This window comes from Grampus griseus, assembly GCF_964374135.1.
Source record: "Grampus griseus genome assembly, chromosome: 12".
In the NCBI taxonomy this organism is placed as follows: Eukaryota; Metazoa; Chordata; class Mammalia; order Artiodactyla; family Delphinidae; genus Grampus; species Grampus griseus.
The window spans coordinates 7,553,859-7,570,624 of NC_139006.1; the positions used below are offsets into that span (position 1 = coordinate 7,553,859).

Here is a 16,766-nt window from a genome sequence, read left to right on the forward strand (position 1 = left end):
TCACTGTCAAGGGTGCAGGTTTGATCCCTGGTCGGGGAACTAAGGTTCCACAAGCCATGTGGTGTGGCCAAAAAAAAAAAAAAAAAAAAAAAAACAAGGAAGGAAATTTTTTTGAGGGAGCAGAAGGAATGTTGGCGGAGGGAGAGCAGGAGAGACATAAAGCTGATAATGATGTGTGCCTTGCTGAGTCCAGTCACCCAGACCCCCTGCTTGGGTTCTGGTTCACACAAGCCATGTACAACCTTACCACAGTGTCTGGTACACAGTAGGTACTCCATAAATGCAGGTGAATGGCGGCTGCGAGCATGAATGAGACGATGCAGAGCAGCACAGTCAATGCTCTGGGTGCCCTCGGCAAGTCACCTCACACAAATCGAGAATAATAACTCCTCTATAATAAGAGCAGTTCAGAACATGCTTCTAGAATAAGAAAGGCTGCTAGCTGGGTAACTTTAGACCAGTTATTTGATAGTTAATCGTAGTAATATGAATCCCACAGTAACATCTTCTCAGCATGTTTGCATGGGTTACATGAGATATTGTATGCAAAGAACTTAGCACAATCTGGCACATAAGAGGTGATCAAAAAAATTAGCAGAGCTTCCCTGGTAGTGCAGTGGTTGGGAGTCCGCCTGCTGATGCAGGGGATGCGGGTTCGTGCCCCAGTCCGGGAAGATCCCACATGCCGCAGAGCGGCTGCGCCCGTGAGCCATGGCCGCTGAGCCTGCGCGTCTGGAGCCTGTGCTCCGCAGCGGGAGAGGCCACAACAGTGAGAGGCCCGCGTACCGAAAAAAAAAAAAATTAGCTATTATCGTCAAAAATAAAATGAGATCATGGACAGGAGTTTTTTAAAAGCTCTTGGGCACCATAACAAAGCTCCAGTAAAACAAAAAGTAGTTTTGAACTGGCTTCAGCATACCTTTAGGTGGATCTTTACAGGCTCGAAATGAACTCACCTGAAAACCATACTCTTTGGGAAGGTTAAGAGTGCAGGCCGGTGTTTCCACCGCTAAAGTCCACCTCCAGATGCAAACTTTCTGTAAGTGATGGCAGACAGAGGAGAGTGAGAAGATTCCTGAAGGGTACTGGAGGAACCTACACCTCTTGTGGTAAGCCAGTGACCTCCGCTAACTAAGCAAAGCACAGTGAGCTAAGCCACAGGCAGGGAGCCCCTGACCGGTCACCCCCCCTCCACCCAGAGAACCACAGACGCCACATGGCCTGAGCAGGAGCCCCTGACCGGTCACCCCCCTCCACCCAGAGAACCACAGACGCCACACAGCCTGAGCACAGCTGCTTGCGGGGACACTTGTGACGGGCGGGCCAGCCGCTGAAGCTGCCGTGACAAGCCCTGTACCTGGATCTCAGCGTCTGAGATGGTCGCCAGGTACTTGGCATCGTGGGTGATGGCCATGGCCCTGATGCCGCCACCTTCTGGGCAGCTGTCGAATATCGTGTGCACAGGAATGCTGCAAGACAGGACGGGGGACACCCAGGTCAGGAACAGAACAGCTATGGAGAAACAAACGTGGTCCACCCACATGATGGAAAGTTGCTCCGCCATAAAAAAGGAGTGAAGCACTGACACAGGCGACAACACGGATGAACCTTGAAACCACGGTGCTGAGTGAAAGAAGCCAGACACCAAAGGCTACAGATTGTATGAGTCCATTTATATCAAACCTCCAAGATAGGCAAATCCATAGAGGCGGAAAGCAGGTGCGTGTTTTCCAGAGGGTAGGGGAGCGGGATGTGAAGGCTGATGGTTTCAGGGTTTCCTTCTGCGGTGAAGAAAATGTTCTGCAACCAGATAAGAGGCGGTGGTTGCACCACACTGTGCATATACTAAATGCCACTGAGTTGTTCACTTTAAAATGGTTACTTTTATGTTATGTGAATTTTACCTCAAATTTAAAACAAAAACTAACTCAGGGCAGCATGTAAACATGCTATTTGTTCTCTCCTGGAGCTCTAGTCTCTCCTTCATTATCGAGCGCTGATTCTGTGCCAGGCGTGAAGGATGAGAACATGAAACAAGACGTCTAGGACACCATCCTAGCTCTCAGGAAAGCCGGCGTCCTCCTCCAGAAGGGGGAGTGTAAACAAGCACAGGCTTTCTCGACAGCACCTTCCCTGCATCTGTCAAAATCCTCAATGCACAGACCCTAAGACTCGCCAATTCCACTTCTACAACTTATTTTCCCTAGAGAAATAATAGCAAAAGTAAACAGAGATAAATGCCAGTTCATGTTTATTGTGGCACTGCTTTAATAGCAAAAATCTGGAAACAACATAAATATCCATTAATACGGGATTTGTTTAGAAAATATCATGGTAAACCATACAATGAAAAAGCATGCCACCTTCAAAATGAATGAGGTAGATTTGGGAAAGTGACCAAAGTTTTGTGGAAAAAAGCAAATAGCAAAACAGTAGACGTAGCATCATCCTGAGAGAGAGAGAGGAAAGAGAGAGAGAGAGAGAGAGAGAGAGAGACTGTGTGTGTGTGTGTGTGTGTGTGTGTGTGTGTGGAAAAAAGTCTGGAGGAATGAACTCCAAACTACATGGTGACTCTGGATATAGGTTTGGGTGAAGGGGGACTTACTTTTTTTTTTCTTACACGTCTGTATTGTGGCACTGGCAAGACTTTAGAACTGTAAGATGCAGACAAAGCCTTAACACACGCAGAATTTAATTAGATGATATCTGAATACCTGAGAGAGCCAAAGAAATGCAAGAAACAGCTGAAGCAATGATGGAAGTAAGCTGTGATGTGGTGGGGGTCCCTGACTCCCACTGGAAGAGTGGGTGCTAGGAAGACTTAATCCCGGAACGCGGGCTATGCAGACCCCCCGTTGGTTTTTCATTATGGAGACCTTGTTACAGCAAATATACACAGGCCTCAGCATGTCACACAGGCCTCAGTATGTCACATCGGTGTCCCAATTGGCTGGAACCAAGTCTGTGCCCTAGCTGAGGACCTGTCTGGTTCTCTGTCACTTGAGATATTTTATCCCACTGAGACGTGGCCCCAAAAATTGCCTTGGGAAGGGAGTCCTAAAGTTGTTGGGAATGACATAATGACGTTCTTCGTGGGAAGGTGTATCTCATCCCCAGGGATATTTAGAATTAAATGCAGAGAAGATAAGTCAGTTGGACCTGTACTCTTAACATATTTGTGATAAGAGAATTTGTTCCTTTTTTTAAGAATGGGTCATGTTTAAGAGAATTTAACATATTAGAGTCTCTAACAGATTAATTTGTGATTCTAATTGAAAGTCTGTAGTTGATTTAGACTTGTGATTTTAAATTCAAATTGTATTAGGTTTATAAACAATACTTGAACACTTAAGAGAACTTAGGACTTGCCATATTTATGTCTAATTTATTAGATTTACAAGAATTACTTAAGTACTGGTGAAGGATTTATTTGTTAATCAGACTACTAAAGAACTTAAAGATGAAACTGAATATATCAATTTCTAAATGCAGTTTAAAATGTTTAAAAGGAGTTAATAAAATTTGTGAGACCAAACATTAATCAAAGCCCCCTTATAGGCAATTGCAAAAATACGCTAGATTTACGGAGTAAGATTTAAGTTGAACTAATATCTCAAGGAAGAAGTACCGTTTATCACTTTAATAAGGTGAATATTAATTCTAAAACCAGAGAATCCTTTCTGGGTTCCCAGAGTCATCATTTGCAATATCATAAAACTCATATCGACATATCATTTTAATTGTTAACCACAGATACACTTCACTTTGTAATTTTAAAAAATGACTGCCAGAGTCACCTCCGGTCTAGTGGGGGAGACAGCTCTATAAACAAGAAAAAAGCAAAGGATAAACACTGTTTGAATGGAGGCCAGCTCTGCCTGGGGCAGGGGAGCTGTCAGCAAAGGCTTGAGAGAAGAGAGGCACCAGAGGGGCCCATCCTTCCTGCCTCAGGACTTCCTGATGCAGGAGATGACTTTCCCTCGTGTGTGTCAGGTGGATGTGCCATTTCTTGCAGCTGAAAAGCATGTAATCGCTAGAGATGACTGCTAGGCAAGCAGAAGGGAATTTGATTTCGTGGGGGAAGTGTTCGCATGGCTAGGATGTGAGCGTGTACTCCCTGTAACGAGGGCTGAGCTGACAACGGGCAGCAGGGGAGCCCGTTAGGATTTTGCGCATGGGAAAAGATCACGCTCAAAATGTTGTAGAGAAAAACCATATGATGATATATGATGATGGCCATACATGTGTATTTTTTTTTTGGCCTCGAGGCAGGCAGGATCTTAGTTCCCTGACCAGGGATCGAACCCGTGGCCCCTGCAGTGGAAGCATGGAGTCTTAACTACTGGACCACCAGGGAAGTCCCCTTACACATGTGCATTTAAAACAACATCAGGGGGCTTCCCTGGTGGCGCAGTGGTTGGGAGTCCACCTGCCAATGCAGGGGATGCGGGTTCGTGCCCCGGTCCGTGAGGATCCCGCGTGCCGCGGAGCGGCTGGGCCCATGAGCCATGGCCGCTGAGCCTGCGCGTCCGGAGCCTGTGCTCCGCAACGGGAGAGGCCACAACAGTGAGAGGCCCGCGTACCGCAAAAAAAAAAAAAAAAACCCAACAGATGAATGGATAAACAAAATGTGTTATATCCATGCAATGGAATCTTAAACAGCTAAAAAAAGGAATGGAGTACTGATTCATGCTACAACATGGAAGAATTTTGAAAATATTATAAGTAAAAGAAGCCAGACACAAAAGCCACATATTGTATGATTCCACAGACATGAGATGTCCAGAATAGGCAAATCTTTACAGCTAGAAAGTAGATTAGAGGTTGAGGGGAGGGGAGAATGAGGAATTCATTAGTTCAGATTTTCTGGTTGGGTGCTGTGAGTGTTCTGGAAATAGTGGTGATGGCTGCACAACACTATGAATGTAATTAATGCCAGTGAATTGTATATACATTTAAAAGTGGTTCAGTGTCACGGAGGCTGGGTTGAAGAGCGAAACTGCAGTGGGGGAGATCGGTCAGGAGGCTACTGCAATGGCCCAAGCAGGAGAGGGTGGGCAGAGGCGGTGGATGTGGGTTCAGAAGTTATTTGGAGGTGGAGGCGCAGGACTTTTGGACATTTTAGCAGGAGATGCCCACGGGACATGCAGGTGGACTGTCCTCCAGCAGCTTCCCCATCAGCAGACAGGAAACACTGAGACGGCTGTTGAGAGTAAGATGGCGCAGTTTCAAACCCTGGCTCTGCTCCTGCCTGGCTGGAGAACATCACCAACAGCATCCTCACGCCCTGAGGCCACAGCTAAGGAATGGCCAGAGGAGGATGAGGCTGAAAAGAGTCTGAGAGGGAACAGACAGCAAGCAGGATGAGGACCAGGGGACATGGTGTCAGAGGGGCCAGGGGAAATGATTAGGTAATATGGCCCTATGGAGGCCACCGGTCACCTGGGAGAGAGCAGTTCCTGTGTCACAGAACATTCAACATAACTTCTTCCTAAACTTCTTCTCCACCTGGACTCGTCCACCCCCCACCTCACCCCATCCCACCCCCCTACACACCCAACCAAGGCCTTACAATCTTGTCAGTGAATCTAGCACTACTCTCTGCCTCCAGGACCAGGAATTACGAAAGGACACACATCTGTGAGCATCTATCCTGGGCCAGGTGCTGTGCTCTGATCTTCCTAACAATCCGGTAGGGTAAGTAAAGTAGATCAAATAGCGCCCCCTCGAAATTCATTCCACCCAGAACCTCCGAAGCGAGCTTATACAGAAAGAGAGTCTCTGCGGATGTAATTAGTTAAGATGAGGTCATACTGGTTAGGGTGGACCCTAAACCCAATGACTGGAGTCCTTATAAAAGAGAAGACCTTACAGAGAGACACAGAGGGGGAAACGCCACATGAAGATGGAAGCAGAGGCTGAAGTGACGTGTCTACAGGTCAAGGACCACCAAGGATGCCAGCAACCACCCAAAGGAGGAGGGGAGCATGGGACAGATTCTCTCTCAGGGCCCCAGGAGCTCCCTGCAGACTCCCCAATTTCAGACATTTGGCCTCATGAACAGTGAGAAAATAAATTTCTGTGATTTTAAGCCACCTAGATTGGAGTAATTTCTTACAGAGCCCAGGGAAATGAAGACAGTAAGTACGATTAGTCTTTTTTTTTTTTTTTTGGGCAGATGGTGAAAGTCACATAATTTCTCCGGGTCTCCCAGCTGGGTGAGTGTGAGTTAGCCTCCCTCAACCCTGTCTGCCTGGGGGCCACCGACAAACCAAGTTTCTGGGCTTAGAGAGCCAAGAATCACCCATGGGAAATTCACCAAAGTAATGTCATCCCAACAGGCCTTGAGGCAGTAAGACAACCTCCCCTGAGAACCTCGCCCCTCGCCCTGCCTCCCAGCACCAGCTTCTGTATCCCTGGACCGGCATGACTCCTTTTTTTGCAGGTCACGGTGGCAGACGCTGTACAAAAACGCGGGGGGAAGTGGCTACGACATGCCTACCCCGTGAAGCAGTCCCATATGATTATCAGGCATTCGGGCCCTTTGTCAGCCGTGGCGACCCAGCGCCTGTCTTCACTGATGCAGAGGCAGGAGATGACGTTGGGGTGGCCCTGCAGACGTGGAGAGAAGTCGCTCTGAGACAGGGGTTGGGGGGGGTCCAGCCCTGGCACCAGCAGGAAAGGCGGGGCCCCGGAGGCACACCTGAGCTCCCTTTCCAGATGCCGCTGGCTGAAAATCCTACTCCCACCCGCCTTCCCTGGTGTTTCTCTACAGCCAGAGGTTTTCAAACTTCCCCTCAAAACACTCTCAGGGTAAGCTGCACTCCCTGCAAGAACAGTGGCTTCCTAGGGGTCGAGGCGTATACCCGGCTCTGAGCCCACGTTGAGAATACATGTCCAGGTCCCCCCACCTCCAGCCCCCTCGAACCTCCCTACCAGCCTCATCTCCCCCAAAACTGCTCACTCAGGTCACTGAGCAGCTCTGGAACCAAAGCCTCCTCACGGGCCTCTGCTTTCACTCGTATCCTCCTACGATCTTCCCCACACAACAGAGGAATCTTCTGGAAACACAAACAAGATGGCAGCCGGGAAACAACCCCTGTTTCCCTCCTTCCGTGTCACCCCTCGCTCACTCTGGCCTCTGTCTGGGCCTCATGCACGAGGCCTGAAAACTCGGAGCTCTGTCTGTCTGGGATGCTGTTCCCCGGCAAAACGGCCCCGGGCTAGCTCATGCTCAGCCTTCAGGTCTTGGCACAAACAGCACTTTTTTATTCCCTGCCCACCCAATCCAGAGGAATCTCCTCTCACCCTGATGCTTCCCTCTTAGAGCATTTTCACGTTTCCTTTCGAGCAACTGTTAAAATCTTTAGGTATATGCTTCTGTGTTCACTTGTTTAACGACTGTCTCTCCATGAGGGGGGACTAGATCTATGTTGTTCATGACTACAGACCCATCACCTGAAACATAGTGGTTATGATAAATACACGTGGGATGAATGAACGAACGAACAAATGGCCAAGGCCACTCCCAGCCATCCAACTCTGCGGAGGCTGGACGCCTTCCTACTTCTCAGCCCCTCTGCCCCGCCCGCCCCCCTGACTCTGAGTCTGCCCACCACACTGTGCTTTCTCCCCCTGCCGCTACCTCTGTGCTCAGTGCTACACATTCAACTAAGCTCTGAGAAGGGCTGCTTGCTGACTGTGTGTGTATTTCAGGACTTCTAGAAAGCAAATTCCTTAAGTTACACCCACGTGTCTTGGATCCCTGGCACGATGCTGAATACTGGCTGAGCTCTTGGAAAATACTTTGTGAAGTTTCTGATCTAGGCATTGACTAAGGAAGGTCCTTATATGTCAACTGAAAAGGGTAACATGGAACTGTTTACCGGGTTAACTAGTGGAAAGTCAGACACCAGGAAAACGTGACATTTGGACAGGTAAATGATGAAAAAGGGGTCAAAAACATCCGGAACAGAGGAGGCAGAGCACTGAGGGGAAGGCAGGCATGTGGGGCATTCGGGGAGGCACAGAGCAGGGTGTAAATAAAGCCAGGTGCTGGAGGGAGGAGACAGGAGGAAAGACTGACCTACTTAATGCTTTAAAGTCAGGAGACCTGGATGTAAGACCTGGCTTCAGCATCTGCTAGCACAGCCTTGGGCAAGTCAGCTAAATCCCTCTGAGCCTCAGTTTCCTCTCCTGTGAAATGGGAATATTAACACTCACTTCTCAGCAGGAGTAGGAGGATCAAAGCCCTTTGAGCCCTGGAAAGGAGTCTGAGTGTTAATTAGGTCCGAATCCCTGCCCTTTGCATCTCACCATAGTCCTGTGGAGACAACATGGTCTCTCCTGACCACGTTTTTACAGAAATGTAAAAAATACAGATGCTTTAGATTCTAGTTACTATAAAATTAAAGTCAACTGCTATTCTGATTAGAATCAGAGAGAAAACGAACAATAAAATGTGTTCCTAAAAAAAAATTTGCTATGGTTCAGAAGAGAAGAGGGAAAATGTGTATGAGATGGAATGAAGTTGACCCCTGAAATAAAAATCAAAGTGCTGGACTTCCCTGGTGACACAGTGGTTAAGAATCCACCTGCCAATGCAGGGGACACTGGTTCGAGCCCTGGTCCGGGAAGATCCCACATGCCGCGGAGCAACTAAGCCCGTGCGCCACAACTGCTGAGCCTGCGCTCTAGAGCCCGCGAGCCACAACTACTGAGCCCACGTGCCACAACTACTGAAGCCCGCGCAACTAGAGCCCGTGCTCCGCAACAAGAGAAGCCACCGCAATGAGAAGCCTGCGCACCACAACAAAACGTAGCCCCTGCTCGCCGTAACTAGAGAAAGCCTGCACACAGCAACAAAGACCCAACGCAGCCAAAAATTAATTAATTAATTAAAAAGCAACAACAATAACAACCAAAGTGCTGTATTCAGGTTAAAAACAACCTCTTTCACTTGAAGTAAGAAAACCTGCAAACCTGAAGATGGTGCTGGTTATTCTTAAAGACATTGTAGATGACCGCAGTGTGAGCACTGGCATACAGAAGAACTCTCTGGTTTTCATCTTGAATGTAGTAAACAGGAAGGGAGCTGTTCCATCCGAACGACCAGGTCATGGCCTGGAAGACAAAGGTAAAACCGGGAAGACGCTACGGTGCACGAACCCAGAGCTGTGATGCCGGGTACTCCCGGCCTGAGTCCTGGAGGAGAAGGATTCACATCATCAGCCAATGAAGAGACATCACCTTGAGAAGTCCTCAAGAGCACGCTACACCGTGGATGACGCCTGAAAACGTGATGCTACGTGAAAGGAGCCAGATGCAAAGGACCCCACACTGTGTGACTCCATCTACATAAAATGTCCAGAATAGGCAGATCCCTAGAGACAGAAAGCAGATGAGTGGTTGCCAGGGGGTGAGGGGAGGGGGAATGGGGAGCGACTGCTTACTGCGTATGGGTTTCTTTCTGGGGCGACGGAAATGTTCTGAGAACAGGCTACAAACCAATCAACTGTATACTGGAAAAGGGAAATTTTCAGACATAGAAAACAAACTTATGGTTACAAAAGGGGGAAGGGGGGGTGGGAGGGATAAATTAGGAGTTGGGGATTAACAGATACACACTACTATGTATAAAACAGATAACCAACAAGGACCTACTGTATAGCACAGGGAACTATACTCAATATCTTGTAATAACCTATAAGGGAAAAGAATCTGAAAAAGAATATATATATATATACGTATACATATGAATCACTTTGCTGTACCCCTGAAACTAACACAACATTGTAAATCAACTATATTTCAACAAAAATAAATTTTAAAAACTTTTTTTAATTTTAAAGGGTAAACTTTACAAGGATGTGGAGAAACTGGGACCCTTGTGCGTTACTGGTGGGAGTGTGAAATGGTGCAGCTGCTGTGGAAAACAGTATGGAGGTTCCTCAAAAAACTGAAAATACAATTACCATATACTCCAGCAATTACACTTCTGGGTACCTACCCCAAAGAACAGGAAACAGGGTCTCAAAGAGATATGTGTACACCCGTGTCCATAGCAGCATATTTCACAGTAACCAAAAGGTGGAAAAGAAGCCAGTGTCCATCAACAGATGAATGGATAAACAAAAGGTGAGTATTATTCAGCCTCCAAAGGGATGGAGATTCTGACACATGCTCCGACATGGACGAACCTTGAGGATATTATATAAGTAAAATACACCAGTCACAAAAAGACAAATATGAACTGAATGGTTCCACTTATATGAGGTCCCTAGAGTAGTCAAATTCATAGAGACAGAAAGTAGAAGGGCAGTTAGCCAGGGACCGGGGTGGGGTTGGGGAGCTGGTGGTTGTGGGTACAGCGTGTGTTTCACAAGATGAAGAGGGTTATGGGGACGGGTGATGATGGTGGCTGCACAACCGTGTGAATGTGTTTAATACCATTGAGCTTTTACACATAAAAATGGTTAAGGTGGTAAATTTTATGTTATGTGCCTTTTACCACAATCTTTTAAGAAAAAGTTAAGAGGGTGGATTTTATGGATGGGAATTCTACCTCGATGTAAAAAGAAAAGAAAAGCTACGTGGTGCTTACACAGGCGTGTTTGCTGTGTAAGAATTCAATGAGTTCTACACTTGCGTGTGCTCTTTCTGTTTATACGTTATATTTCAATAAAGACGTTTCCTTTAAAAAAAGAAAGTCTTCAACAGTAAATAGAAACAACTTCCTATTCATCTTCTCCCCAGGACCTAGACCCAGCTCAGTACCAGACACACAGTGAGCACTTAATGTCGTGAAATTCAATTTACTGAACGAGAGTACGTAGAATGGACAAGTTATAATAAAGTCACTAAGTAACTTCGTAAGAAAGGCAATTATTCAGCCTGGGTATTTGTTCCTTATACACGATTTTCCCTGGAAGGATAAAGTATAAAAGAGACAAAATTCCCTCAGGAGGATTAAAAATTCCACACTGCCAGGAACAAATCCAAAATAAAAATTTCATGAAATGAAAAATAATAGGTACTATAAATCCAACTACTGCTTCCAATTCAATAGTAGTTTGTTTATGTATATTTTTGTATTCAACGTCTCTTACAAAAATTACGGATAAACTGTGGTACGTTCATACAATGGAATATTATTCAGCAATAAAAAGAAATGAGGTTGCAAGCCATGAAAAGATGTGGAGGAACCTTAAATGCACGTTGCTAAGTGAAAGAAGCCAGCCTGAAAAGGCCACAAACTGTATGATTCCAACTACATGACACTGTGGAAAAGGCAAAACTATGGAGACAATAAAAATCAATGGTTGTCAGGGGCTTGTGGTGGGGGGGATAAGGGGGAGGGAGAGATGAACAGGTAGGGCACAGGACATTTTTAGGGCAGTGAAACTACTCTGTATCAAACAACAATGGTAGATACATGTCATTATGCATTTGTCAAAGCCCAGAGAATGTACATCACAGAGTGAACCCTAAGGTATAAACTATGGACTTTAGGTAATTCTAATTCATCCATATTGGCTCATCAATTGCGACAAATGTACTGCACTAATGCAAGATGGTAATAATAGAGGAGACGAGGGGGGAAGGAGGCACAAGGGAGTATGTGGGAATTCTCTGTGTTTTTCATTCCATTTTTCTATAAACCTAAAACTGCTCCCAAATAATAAAGTCTATTTAAAAACTTAACCAAGGTTGATGTGGTAGAGTATTTAAAGTGATGGCTAAGTGATTAGTTACCAAAAATCAGTGGGTTATATTGGAGCATAGAAATGAAATCTGGTGATGGGATTTCCCTGGCGGTCCAATGGTTAAGACTCCGAGCTGCCACTGCAGGGGGCGCAGGTTCCATCCCTGGTCGGAGAACTAAGATCCTGCATGCCTCACGGCCGAAAGAAAAAAAAATAAAGAAATGAAATCTGGTGAGTTTCCTTTCTGATCTTTGAATGATACTTAAGGTTAAATTGATGTACCGTATATTTCTCCCAAGACAGAGTGGGCAACGTGGCCGATTTCTCTCTCCTACACCCTTCATTCCCCATTCTCTCCTGATTCCATCTGCTCATTCGCTGTAATTTATATTTATATTTAGGTCTTTTATTGTGTGGGTGTGAGTGGTAGAATCACGGAATCATAATTGCCTCAAGCTGCAACTTCTAGGAACGGAACTATTTCATATCTGGCTGGTTCTTAAGAGCCAATTTCTTTAAGTGAGATGGTTCTTTTGGAAACCTGCTAATTCTAAAAGGCCTTATAGTCGTCCTGGAAATTTATTTTGAGATTTAACAGATTAGTTATAAAAAGAAAACACTCTTAACTAGACTCCTGTCTCCAGGTAAACCTCTTTCAAGGTCAAAACTAGGCTGACCTCACTCAGTAGTAACAGAACTTCCTTGCTTGAGCAGCCCTCACGTTAACCGAAATCACACAGTACTAACACTCATCGCATTTTGCACTAGTTTTAACACTCATGGCGAACGATGATGGAGACAGCCACCTCTTACAACAATCTTCTTCTAAAACATGGTCATCTGGAAAACAAAACTTTATTGTCAAAATCAGATTTCACTGTATTTGATAGTTATATGATTCCTTCTCATAAACACGATACCTTGTTACTTGGCTGGAGGTGGTATTCACGGTTAGGTCTATTTACCATGAGCACTGCGAGTTATTACAGGCCTTTGGGATAAGCTGCGGGAGCCCAAAGGAAAAGGAGGATGCTGCGAGCACAGAGATGGAGGGGCACACACTCACTGAAGCACCTTTGGTGAGAGCAAGAAATTAGAAACAGCATGAATGGCCATCAATAAGGAAACAGCCAAATTTAAAATGAGGAAGTGGATATACACGCACTGATACAAAAAATCCTCTAAGACATGTTAAGTGCAAAAACATTTATGCACAAATGCAGAATATCTCACTGCAAAAACGAACAACTAAAAACACAAATCGTGTGCGTGTGTGCGCACAGATACATGTTTATATATGTACCAACAAAGGTCTGGAGAGATAGTTATACCAAACTGCAACAGTAGTCACCTCAGGAAAATGGGATTGGGATGGGAGTATGTTCGAGAAGAGGAATCTTTGCCTTTGTATATTTTATTTATAAAGAGCACTAATTCATTTTAACAAAAAGAAGAAACAATAAAGGCGAAAGGAAAGGAAAAAGAAAGACGGCGCACCCAAAGAGCTAAGCAAACCTGCAAAGAGAGAAGGCCTAGGAAAGTTTGGTTCTGCGGTGAGTCCAAGGCTAACGGGGGCCCAGACCTGTGCAGTGGCTTTTGTCAAGTCCAGGTAGCTGGGGCCTGGATAAAAAGATCGCTTGCTCTAATTAGTGACGTTACCTGATTTCTGGTTAGTTGGCTAAACAAGACAAATGTCTTCATGGGCTCTAAAACTCAATTATTCTTGGGACTTCCCTGGCAGTCCAGTGATTAGGACTCTGAGCTTCCACTGCAGAGGGCAAGGGTTCAATTTCTGATTGGGGAACTAAGATCCAACATGCCGCTCAGTGTGGCCAAATAAATAAATAAACTCAATTACTCTTTCTTTCAGACTGAGCAACTGCAAGCTTGAACCTTTAACTCCATTGCTCAAAGTCAGCCAAATCTACAGAAAGGAGGCTGTCAGTTCTCTGCACTTCCCCCTCGGCATCCTTCCGTCACCACCGCCAGCTCAACCGTCACCACCATCACCTAGTTGTTAACACTTGTCAAGTGCTCGCTCTGTGTTAGGAACTGCATTAAGTACACACAGTCCATCACTTACAAATCTTCCAAAGGCATGAATCTACGGTGGGGGGAGAAAAAAAGATGAATCCTAGGAAACAATTTTCAGAAAGTAGCAGATGGAGGAAGAAAGAAGGAGAAGGGAAAAAAAAAAACCCTCCTCTTCCTTCTCTTGGCAAATGATAATATTTTTACCCTCGCAGATGGCGCCTCCCTGGAACACTGTCAGCGGCAGCAAAGGCAGACTCCTTTGGACCGCCTGGTGCTTTTCCCGGTGGCTTTCACTTTTTCCAGACCTTTGACTTACTGGTCTATCTTGGGATGGATAGTTTTAGGAACCTGTGGTGGTTTTAGGAGCTGGTAAAGGGATCAAGCCAGTTACAGCAGAAGAGGCGAGGAGAGGAGGGAAAGGCAAGGAATTGGTGGTATGGAGGAGGAGTATCATGATGTGGGAGATAGAGAGGGAAAGGGAGGGAGAGAGACAGACGGAGCGAGAAGAGAGGGGAAAGGGGAGAGGTCGATTCTGAGTCTCCCCCAAGAAAACAGCGTCCTATACAACGGACAAACCACGTGTGGAATTTCCTGCCTGCAGAGCAACGCTGCTGAACCCAGATGCAGCGTTCCTGTCCACATACTGTCACACATGTCCAGCCACAGCTCCAAACTGAACTTTACAAAGACACGGGTCTGTGATTAGCTTAAAAAGGAGCTTTCTGGTGGTATTTTTTTCCATATGCATAAAATTCCCCTATTTCACAATACTCTCAAAACACTGGGGGAAATTTAAAAGCATGTTGCACTTACCAAGGGATACACGTTGGCACCGTCATCCTTTTGGAACAAAATGTCCTCGGTGGCAGTGGAGACCAGTGACCCCTTAGGGATCCTTGCTTTGGGCTGGAATTCTTTTTCTTTTTTCTCATTTACGTATAATACTCTTGTTTCTTTTCTCCCTTCTCTCTTTTCTGGCTCCAAGTCTCCCCTTTCTGGTTCCAAGTGTCTCTTTTCTTGTCCCAATTCATCTTGGGGCCTCTGGTCGGTTCTCTCTGCAAGCTCGCCCGAAGGCTGCTTTTCAGGGGAACTAAGCTGTTGTCCCGCAGAAGTGGTTAGATCCAAATCAAGAAACTCTAATTGCGAGGCCATGCTTGGAAGTTCGAATGTTTCCAAAAGCTCTGATTGTAATGAATGCTTTGACTCTCTACCACTATAGGTTTTCTTAAAAAAGAAATAGAAAGGAGATTGTGATTCCAAATACAGTACACGCTGCTACATGCCCTCATTTAGTTTCCTTTCTCTTCCTAATCAGCCAGTCTTAGTGTTAGCCTCACATCGGAATTATGAAGCACTTTTTAAAAAGAGCCTGGGACATTCTGTACTCAAATAACATGAATCATGGGTGTGTCAGGTTTATCCTTGGCCTACTAGCAGACCCACAACAGCAGAATTATTCTTCTAAGTGGCACTGGTGGCCTCCAAAAGCACCACAGAGCCACAGAGAGTCACTTCTCCTTGGACCAGAGGTGATTTCTACAGGCTGTTTAGACAAGCACACTCCAGCTAACCCCTGTCCTTTAAGTCAGCCCTGGTACACACCTCCTCCAGGAAGCTTTCCCTGATCATCCTCCAAGCTGGGTCAAGTGGCCTTTATATAGATACATATCTCCTAGGTACCTCTCAATCACTGCACTTAGTTTTATAATGTTTGCCTCCCTACATACCCTAGAGCTCCTTAAGAGAATGGATTGTGTCTTACTTGGTTTTATATCCACAGAGCCTGGCAGGTAAGTGGGTAACAAGCATTCAATTAATGATTAGGAATGAATGAATGAACAAACGAATGATTGAATGAATGAAAATTCCTACTTACTGGGAGTGTTCCTGACAAGATTGATTGGGAATCAGTTGGTGTAAGTCTCTCCAAACTGATCATGGACTTGGTGATTTCTTGGGGCTTCACTGTGGTTTCTTCCTGTGCTCCTGCCTCCTCCTCCTTCCCAAATTCTTCCCCCTCTTCTTTCCCCTCCGCTCCCTCTCCCTCCGCTTCCCCCTCCTCCTGAGACCCTCTCCACGCTAATGTGTTATCTTCTTTTAATTCCTGTTGCATATTTTCTAGCCCTTCATCATTTGGATATTTTTCTTCTTCTTCTTCTTCTTCTTCTTCTCCTTCTTCCATTTCTATTTCTCCATATTCTTCTGTTTCTTCCAGTGGGTTTTCCTCTGCATCTGACATTCTTCTCTTTGGAGATGTCTCTAGAGAAATTTTGAGCATAAAAGTCAGCAGGGCCCTCTGTTTTCCATTTTGATTTCCTGGTCCACAAACCCATCAATGAAATGTGCAATACCAGCTCTGTTCCTTTCCATGGGAATAAAAAGAATGCCATACTCCTGGGAAAGCCTGTCTCAAATCTTTAAAAATATTGATCCCGGGCCTCATCTTTCTGAGGATAATTTTAGAGCCCTCTAACTCAGTGTATATCTATTCATATTCCCACAGGCAGCAAAATGATAACCCAGGCATTAGCAACAGTTCTAATAATACGAATAGGGGAAGAAGCAGGTACCTTAGCGGTTAAAAGTGTTGGCTTTCCAGTCAGCCTCTCCTGGCATTGAATCCCAGTTCCACCACTCAGGTGCTCTGTGACCTTGGGCAAGTCACTTTACCCCTCGGAGTCTAAATCTGCTCACAGGCAAAATTAAAATGATAACCCTAAATTCTGGGGGTGTTGTGAAGATTAGATGAAATGACATATGTAAAATGCTCCAGCTGCAGCACAGAGTGCTTGAGAAACGGTAGCAGTCTAGAAAGTTAAAAAGCCTAGCATGTTCTCTCGTTTATTTCTTACAGCAAACTTAAGAGTCTGAAGCTCTGAGAGGTGAAGTGACTTATGCAAGATCATACAGCGAGTAAGAAGCAGACCTCTCAATGTTCAGTTCCGCCATCTGAAAAATTGCTAAGATTTCAAGTCTAGGGCCCTTAGTACAGAGCCTCTTCCGACTGCCAAACTTTGCCACATTCCT

The 16,766-nt window shown here is 45.5% G+C and overlaps 1 protein-coding gene across 1 annotated transcript in view; it reads right to left on the reverse strand.

Moving 5' to 3' along the window:
- CFAP251 (cilia and flagella associated protein 251) overlaps positions 1-15,986 on the reverse strand; it is a 66,727-nt gene extending 50,741 nt beyond the window's left edge. The window contains exons 1-6 of the mRNA XM_082667503.1: positions 15,616-15,986; positions 14,553-14,963; positions 8,983-9,123; positions 6,503-6,612; positions 1,358-1,469; positions 957-1,037 (exon numbers count right to left, since the gene is read on the reverse strand). Coding sequence (XP_082523629.1) covers positions 957-1,037; positions 1,358-1,469; positions 6,503-6,612; positions 8,983-9,123; positions 14,553-14,963; positions 15,616-15,978 — 1,218 coding nt within the window. The 5' untranslated portion in view covers positions 15,979-15,986. The remainder of the gene's footprint in view (positions 1-956; positions 1,038-1,357; positions 1,470-6,502; positions 6,613-8,982; positions 9,124-14,552; positions 14,964-15,615) is intronic.
- Between the last annotated feature and the right edge of the window lie 780 nt (positions 15,987-16,766).